The 9,344-nt window shown below is 34.5% G+C and overlaps 1 protein-coding gene across 1 annotated transcript; it reads left to right on the top strand.

Moving 5' to 3' along the window:
• Window positions 1-5,945: 5,945 nt before the first annotated feature.
• On the top strand, window positions 5,946-9,065 carry LOC149199479 (fructose-bisphosphate aldolase 8, cytosolic-like). The gene is made up of 2 exons (XM_089402457.1): window positions 5,946-6,102; window positions 7,762-9,065. Exons 1-2 carry the CDS (start codon window positions 6,075-6,077, stop codon window positions 8,808-8,810), a joined length of 1,077 nt encoding a protein of 358 aa, XP_089258583.1. The 5' UTR covers window positions 5,946-6,074; the 3' UTR covers window positions 8,811-9,065.
• The last annotated feature ends 279 nt before the right edge of the window (window positions 9,066-9,344 follow it).

Raw genomic sequence — 9,344 nt, 5'->3', positions numbered from 1 at the left:
CACCATTTTTAACAGAGATTCTGTTAAAAAAATCCTACAGATAAGAATGATCAATAACTTCAACATATATATTTTTTGGATTGTGTGTAGTGTTCATAGATGGAATGAGGGAATATATAACAAGAACTTGTGCAACAACCTTGTTACAGGAGAAGAGTTGATCCTGAAAAGTAGCCATGTTCTTGTGTTGTTTGACATTCGATTAGTCCCACTAAGATTTTCAAGCCTCACTTAAAGACGCCCCTTGCCATTCGATACCAACATTAAATATTGTTCATGCAAACAACCCAAAATGCCATGTGAATAAAATTAAAACTTTAAAATATAATGTTATTTATTTTATTAAATTGTATAAAAAATTTAAAGTTCTAAGCTATTTTTTCTAATTAAAAAAATGAAGTGGTAGTTTTGCACGACGTGCCTACCAGTAGGATGCTATCATTATGATTGTGTGAAGCTCAGGTTGAGATTAGACATCCGTTGGAATAGTTTAACTCATAGTTACTAAATTCGGGCATATTGGTAAAAAAAAAATTGAAAATTCGCTAATTCGGTTCAGTACGATTAAGAATTCGGCCAAATCGAATTTGTTACGGTGCATGAAGTATTTTTTCCAGCGAGAGGGAAATCAGCTGATGGTAAGAAATATGTTCCCGAAGCTCGAAGACCGGTCTTCACTTCCTCGTTGGGCGTATTGCCAGGTTTCTCAAATCAGGAAAGTATGTTGAGCGTGTCGGAGGAGGAGCTCCAGTTTACCTAGTTACTGTTCTTGAATATCTCACCGCTGAGGTGTTCGAGTTGTCTGGAAATGTCGCAAGAGATAATAAGAAGACGAGGATTGTTCCACACCACATTCTATTGGCAGTGAGAAATGATGAAGAGCTGAGCAAGTTTCTAAGCATGGTGACCATAGCCAATGGTGGTGTGTTGCTGAATATTCACAATGTTCTGCTACCAAAGAAGACCAATACCGGTAGTGGTAAGGCAGGGGCCAGTGAGCTCGAGGCTTCAGTTTGAAATGCACATGTATAATTTTATGGCATTTCTAGGGAGTCTATGATAGGGAAAAATTAATTAGAAAAAACAAATCTTATATTTGAAAAACTTGCAGTTTGCAAATTTTTATAAGAAAAAAATAATTAAAAAATAGTAATTTCTATATTAAAAAAATTTATAAAATGAGAAATTGGAATGTACAGAAACATAAAAAATATAACTTTCATTTTAATAAAAATTATAAAATAAAAAATTAGATACAAATTAGTATTTCTATATTAAAATAATAAAAAACTATAATTTCTATATTAGACAAAATTATAAAATGACAAATTTCCATTTTAAATAGATAACTCATCTTAAAAAAATTAATAGATTTAAGTATTTGTAACATGTATATTATGAAATTTTTTCCGTATTAGATTTTATAGAATTGATTTTTTTCCGTATTAAATTCAAATTCGTATTCGAATTCAAATTTGATAACTATAGTTTAACTCCTCCAAAAATAACTTCCATCCTCCAATTCTCTCATGAACAATTCTCTCATGAAACTTAAATCGATGATCTAGTAAAAACTAAACCTCACACAAAATTTATAAAACCAACTCTATAGCGTGTGTAAACAAAAGCCCATAATATATTCGTATTAATAATCATGTTGGAATTTTGAGAATATTTCATTATTTAAAAGGATAATATCTTTTTTTTATTCTACTTTTGTAGGCCCACCCAATAACCAATAAATATGTAAGAAATTAAAGTATTTTGTCTAGAAGCCCTACTTAGCTTGCATTTCAATGTTAAGGTTTTCTGTTTTGATTGTGATTCCTTCGTCAACTAGAAAATGGTGGAATTTGTAAAAAAATTCAGTCATAGGGAAAACTCTGATTTATACAGTATCGAACTTTCCATGTCGAGGAAATGTCAAACCATTGGCATTTTTCACTCCGTGTTCCAACTCAATGTTCCTACATAATCCATAGACTTCGAGAAAGTGTTGGGTATGATTCCAACCCTCCTGGATGAAAAATTAAGCGACTCTAAATCCAGTGGCGTTTCTAAAACTAGGGGTGCGGCGCATAGCTTTGGAGACAACGGTAAATAATGATTTTGATCGTAAAAGTTTAAAATTTGAAATAAATAATTTATTTATGATGTCCAATCCATTTAGGGAAATTGTAATGTTTTTCTATATTTTTTTTTAAAGCACTTAAAAAAACACAAGTAATTTTATACACTATTAAAACTTTTGTTTGAGGTGTTAATGATAAGGTATTTAAGTGAATAGCTTAGTTTGGTGTTTTAGTTAAATATATATATCTATTTGTAAAAAGTTTTTATACTATCCACTTTGTATACATAACATCTTCCTATATAAAAAAATCAAGGTTTTAATGAATTGGGCATTTTGTTAAATAGTCTAACTTGTGTTTATGTGGGCATTTAACTTGTGCTTAAAGGTTCAGAGCATTTTAATTTAATATTTTGGTTAAAAATTTATAAGTAAAAGGTTATGTGTTTTTGTGTTTTTTTTTTTATTGCTTATGCATTATAACATTTATATTTATAATGAAAATGAAAGAGATTTTAATGATGTCTATATCATGTTGATAGATTGAGTTTGGTATGTTGGTTAACGATCCATGTCAAAATATAAAATTTTTGAGTTTGATCTTTCTTAATGTCTTGTACATCGTCATATCTTCATTTATATGAAAAATGAGTGAGGTTTAATGGTGTGGTACCTTGTTGAATACTCTGACTTAGTGTTTTGGTTAATGATCCATTCCTATAGGTACAAAACTTTGGGTTCCATCCGTATGGATTGCATCCACATCATAACATCTCCTACTGTGGGAAATATGATTGATGTTATGATGACATGTGACCTTATTGAACACCCTAATTTGGTGTTTTGATTAAGGATCTATATACGCAAGCAATTTTATTATGATTATTGTCCCCCTTGGTGCCCTATTTATTGCAACATATCTATTTATAGGGAAAATGATGAGTTTTTATTGACATGCGGACATTGCTCAACACCTAGGTTTAGTGTTTTGGCTAAGAATCCATATCCATAGGTGAAAGGTTTCAAGTACCATTCCCTTTGTTTCCTATACATCATAGCATTTGTGTCTACATGAAAAAAATTAAGGTTTTGATACATGGGCTCTTTGATAAACCCTCATTGGTGATGGATTTGCATCCATAGATAAAATGTTCTAAGTTCCAATCCCATTAATGCCTTGTGAATTGTAGTGTCCCTATCCATAAGAAAAAGGAATAAGATTCCATTGGTGTGGGCATCTTTTCATATGACTCGGTAAAGGATTTATCGTTGTAGGTACAGGTTCCAAGTTTTAACACTTTGGTGTTAATGGAAAGTTTGCTAAACACCTTGATTAAAGTTTTGATTAAGGATCTTTTCTTTTTTCTTTTTACCCTCAAGGAGAACCTCGTGGGGAAACCCAATGAATGCTTTCCCACATTTGTAGATGGAATCTCTAGTAATCCCATTGACATAGACTACTTTGCCTCACCTAGGAGATTAAAATTAGCATTTGTCAGTATAGAACTTGTCAAATCTCGAGCAACAACTAGTTAAATTAAGCTCTTGGACTTATTTTGGCTGAGAATTTGTATCCACAATTTTTTTTTTTTTTCGAGTTGTATCCTTCTCAACGCGTAATGCATATAACATCTCTAAATATAAGATAAACAAATTAAATTTAGTTAATTTGTATCCACGATCAATTTTTAGTGAATTTGTATCCACAAATAAATTTTTTTGAGTTGTATCCTTCTTAGTGCCTAATGCATATAACATCACTAAATACAGATAAACAAATTAAATTTAGTGACATTAATAACCAGCTAAACATTATTTTAACTAAGCATCCATATCCATACATATAATGTTCTTAATTTTTTCTCTTTTAGTATCCTTATGCATTATAACATTTTTACTTATTTGAAAAAGAATTAAGATCTATTAACATAGGTACCTTTCCAAATCAATTTGATGTTTTAGTGAATGACCTATATTCATATTCTATATGTGAATACTCTTGACTTCATTTCTTTTAAATGTCCGTGAAATCATAACATCTTTATCTACACAAGGAAAATAATAAAACTTTAACAACATGATTACCATATTGAATACCCCAATTTAATATTAATATTTTAATTAAAACTTCTTTGACTATATAAGTTAGAAAAATGAAATATATAACAAATGTTTTTTTAACGAGGGTAACATATTTATTAAGTTTGAGATAATTAGTGGTCTAAACTTATAAAGAAATAAGTATTTTCTTGACCATTTAAAACAATAAGGGAAATTGATATTTTTGATTTGAAATTGGATAAGAATAATTTTGAATTGATAAAATCACAATTATCAAATATTAATTTTGTACAAGAAAAATTGGGTGGAGTTAGTATTGACAACCCACAAGCAAATACTAGTAATAACTTGTGACTTGGTAAGGGATGAGACATCTAGATACACTACTATTGGGTCCTACTCTAGAAGACACCTACCCCTCAAGTGTCATCACAACGAACCATATTAATTAATCAACATGTTCTAACTCTACCCCCTTTGATTTTTGAACCTATAACCTCTAAAGATTAAACACATGCTCTTCATCATTAAACTCACTGAAGTTTGCACAAAATCATAAATATCAAATATTAATATTGCATAATATGATTGTTTTAGAAATATTTTGATAAATCTTTCTTTTATAACACTCTTATATATTTAAAATTTCAATTTTGTTGAAATTTTATTAAGCTAACGCCTATAAAAATTTAAAAAAAAATTTAACCGACTCTTTCACATGGAATGCCTAATAATATAGCCATTTACCATAAATCTAAAAACTATAAATAATTTTAGTAGAAGTTACTAAAACAGATTTCATTAATAAAAAAAATAAAAAAAATCCAGATATTCAAAAACAAAATATTCCACCTCTCGGAAAAATCATTAGTTTAATAAAATCTCGGAAAATCTTAATAAGAGGCACACATATTGCCATTGCCCATTTATTCAACGAAGATTACTTTTAACTTTGGTCAAAACTATTTCCAAAGTCTCACCATGTTGTTGGGATATTTATTCATAAAACTATAATCCCAATTTTTTTTTGAAATAACCTAAATTATTAAATTTTCAAAAAAAAGTTTGAACTCATCATAAAACCACCCTCATTAAAATAATATAACTTAAAGACCCCACATAGAATACCACAAATTTTGAAAGCTCATTCCATTATGGCAACCCAAAAAACAGCTAAAATTTAATTGTGGTATGACAAAACCACGACACAATAAATTCAAAACGAACAACTGAAATAAATGCTTCTCGCCAGGCAATTATATCGGTTAAATCCCACACGCAGGACCTTTCTGGCCGACTTGGTTGGTTTGTGATTTAATCATGAGTTAGTGAAAAATTTATCACGGGTCACTGAATTGAAATGAAAAATAATATATTAAAAATTTATTACAATTTGCCACGTCTGATTTTACCAGAAAGCAACACACCACCTTCTAGAGAATTGAACCCCTGCCTATTTCGAACTTGCCATGGCCGAGGTCCAAAGTCTAACCACCCTTCTGGTCTCCCGCATTTTACCAACCAGGAGGTTGACACCGAGGATGGCTTCCAGAAAACAGGTTGCTATGTGGAGAAGTTGATGGGGAGGTTAGGTAGTCATGCATCCATCCATCCATCTATACAGAAATTATTATTATTTTACTGATCTACTATTCAAATTGACAGATGGGCTTCCACCCGCTTACCTATGAAGTTGGTAACCCAGCCAAGTAAGCAACATTACCATTGCAACAACTACCCTACCGCCTTTGCCACGTCAGCACTTTGATACAGTCGGCAAGTTGGACGATGCTTTCGGGTAGAAGTTGATAGGCATCTTGGTGGCATCAATTTATAAATTAGCTCACTCACTCACTCAGGTTATTGTATTAGTGTGCGATTTGGTTATCTGCGGCGATTTTTTGTAGTGTTTTGTTTGATCATTCCTCAAGCTCTTGTAGAAATGTCTTGCTTCGAAGGAAAATACCGCGGTGAGTACAGTTTGTGCTTTATTTCTGTCACAGCTTTTCCTTTTTTAATTTTTTCTATATAGATCGTGTAGTTTTCAGATGAGTTTGAGTGGTAAGATTAGAGCTGGTGTATGGCTTCTGTGTTTTTTCAAGATCTGGGCATGATTCTAATGACGGTTTGTGGAATTTGATCTGAAAGTGTATGGTGAAGTTTTTGTGTTTTGGCCATAAAAAATGGAGGGTTTTTGAGTGTTTGGGTTTATGGGTTTTGGATTTCCTTAAGGCGCAGGGTTTTCTTTGCTGTCTGCTGGTTTTCAGTTTCAGATATTCAATGAATGTTATTGGATTGTTGCAGACTTCGTTCGATTTTATAGGTTTTGATCTAGAATACATGAAATGTTGCGCATCTTTTCTGTTTTCATGGCGGTGAGGCTTGTGGATGTTTTTAATATTGTTGTCTTCTATTAGTGCTTCAGATTGGTTGAGTACAGGGAAGTTCTGATGTGTATCTATTGCGGGTATTGTCTACAAGTCTGTTTTTGAATATACTTTGTAAGATGTGGGTAGGGTTAGGAAATCTCAGCTTCTGGTATGTGGGTGCGTTTGGGAGATAACTTCCCTATTTTCTTATTTCCAAGTTGCTGCAATAACCTGAGGTTGGGGGTTGCACTGTATAATACTTTTTGGGCTACTTTCTTTGGCTAAGCTGCCGGGTTTGAGGGAGACATGATGCACTGAAATTGCCCACATAACCCTTGACATCAATTTTTGAGACATGCCACGATAGAACCTGCAATGGAACTCTCTGGTCGGACACAATAGAACCCTTGGGAAACTGCAATAAAGCTCTTGGGTTGGACATGCCACAAAACCCTGGTAGGTGGTCTAATATTTCATCGACGTCACTAATGAAGCAAGGCCCTATGGGAGGGGTGTTTTATAACTAGTCCAGATCCATCTAAATCTGAGTCTGATATGTACCTCAAGATTGCAAACCTTGAGGTTGCAGGTTGCATGTTTTTGAGTAGGCCATTTGATCTTGAGACATATTTGATGAGTAGGCTATTTGATCTTGAGACATGGATACCTGAGCTTCCTACCTTTGAGTTGCATATCAGACCTTGGTTTAGATGGGGCCAGGCTAGTGTCCATATTTAATTCACTGTTACATAGGCACAGAAAAAGTTGATGATCACCTCATCGGTACATCCTGTCCTATAGAATACACCTAGTTTCTCTTGGTATAAAATATAATATAAGGTGCTTCTTCTATTTTTTATTTTTGCTTCCAGCAGAATCCACAATCAGAGGACATATGTGTTATTTGAGGGAAGGGATTTGGGGAAGGATTTGGTTTTCAAGGTCTGTTTGTTTGCAAGTCTATGGAATATTCTTAAGGTAATGTGAATGGGAGTTTGAAAGGGAGTATATGTCTGCAGAAGTCTGATACTTGGGTTCTAAGCTCTGCCTGTTGTCCATGAAATCTTTGAATGCTTTTGTCATTTTAGATCTGCCCTTTTGATTGAATTCCTTTATAATTTAATTGGCATTTTTGTATGTACTTCTTTCATGTGCTCTTCATCTACTGCAGGCTAGTTTTTGTTTTTTTTGTTCCACCAATAAAGTTATCCTATGCTGTTTGAAGTGGTCATGATATGCATTTTGGTCTGGTTATAACAGATGAGCTAATTGCCAATGCGGCGTACATAGCAACACCCGGTAAGGGAATTCTAGCTGCAGATGAGAGCACTGGAACCATCGGAAAGCGGTTGGCGAGCATCAATGTGGAAAATATTGAGACCAACAGGCGTCTGCTGAGGGAGTTCCTCTTCACTGCCCCTAATGCCTTGCAGTATTTGAGTGGTGCAATTCTGTTTGAAGAGACTCTCTATCAGAAAACTGCAGCTGGGAAGCCCTTTGTTGATGTCCTCAACGAAGGAGGGGTCCTGCCGGGCATAAAAGTAGACAAAGGAACAGTGGATCTTGCGGGAACCAAAGGTGAAACCACTACCCAGGGCCTGGATGGCCTTGCACAGAGATGCCAGCAATACTATAATGCCGGAGCAAGGTTTGCAAAATGGAGGTCCGTTCTGAAGATCGGAACTACGGAGCCCTCCCCACTTGCTATTCAGGAAAATGCAAATGGCCTTGCTCGTTATGCTATCATCTGCCAAGAGAATGGTTTAGTTCCTATTGTTGAGCCGGAAATTCTGGTAGATGGGTCTCATGATATTAAAACCTGTGCGGCTGTTACAGAGAGGGTTTTAGCTGCCTGTTACAAGTCCCTCAATGACCACCATGTTCTCCTCGAGGGAACACTCCTTAAGCCCAACATGGTAACACCAGGCTCTGATTCTCCCAAGGTTGCCCCTGAGGTTATTGCAGAATACACAGTAAGGGCTCTTCAGAGGACTGTGCCACCTGCAGTGCCCGGCATAATGTTTCTATCCGGTGGGCAGAGTGAGGAGGAGGCCACCTTGAACTTGAATGCCATGAACAAGCTGCAGACCAAGAAGCCCTGGACTTTGTCATTCTCCTTTGGCCGGGCTCTTCAGGCTAGCACTTTGAAGACATGGGCTGGAAAGGATGAGAATATTCCTGCGGCTCAGGCTGCCTTGTTATCTCGATGCAAGGCCAATTCTGATGCCACTTTGGGCAAGTATGCAGGTGATTCTGCTAAGGGCAATGGTGTTTCTGAGAGCCTTCATGTCAAGGACTATAAGTATTGATTGATGACCACCTGCTATCCATCCATCCTCAGTGAAAAGATAGACCCCAGAGATGAGATGTTTTCATTTGAATTTCATGTTAGTGGGTTGTTAGGCGAGTTTGACATTTTCTTTCTCATTCATTCTGCATATCCTATGATGTGTTGAAGAGAATGAATGCATGGATTAGTTTTGACGTTGGAATTATATTGTTTTCAATTGCTGTTTTAGTTTTATTAGAATAATGATCCGAGGTATTTAAACCTTGTTTCAGATGACAGTCTTCTAACTGGAAGTTGTTTTCATTTAAGAATAAGTAGCAAAGTATATGTTTGGCGTTCTGAAATAGTTTATGGTTGTAAATTGGTTCTAACCTTTATATTAACTTAGACAAAGATACAGTTTCAATAGATGATATGATGATGATAGTTTTCCCTTTTGTCGACGTCTTTTATGGTCGTATTTCTTATCGAATTTCCATATTTGTACTTAAATGTAATGCAAAAAGGATAGGATCATATTTGAGACGATGCTATTTGACTTTGTGACATTTCA

Source organism: Pinus tabuliformis, chromosome 2_1 (assembly GCF_031772625.1).
Source record: "Pinus tabuliformis cultivar Carrire ecotype Pingquan chromosome 2_1, CPIR1, whole genome shotgun sequence".
Taxonomy (NCBI): Eukaryota; Viridiplantae; Streptophyta; class Pinopsida; order Pinales; family Pinaceae; genus Pinus; species Pinus tabuliformis.
Note: the sequence above shows the minus strand (reverse complement) of the source record. Positions and strands in the feature narration are given on the sequence as shown.

What these genes read in the sequence shown, in the direction of transcription:
- LOC149199479 (XM_089402457.1), top strand. Translation starts at nt 6,075, where the DNA reads ATGTCTTGCTTCGAAGGAAAATACCGCG. An exon ending in CTTCGAAGGAAAATACCGCG is followed by an intron (nt 6,103 to 7,761) that starts GTGAGTACAGTT and finishes TGGTTATAACAG; the next exon opens with ATGAGCTAATTGCCAATGCG.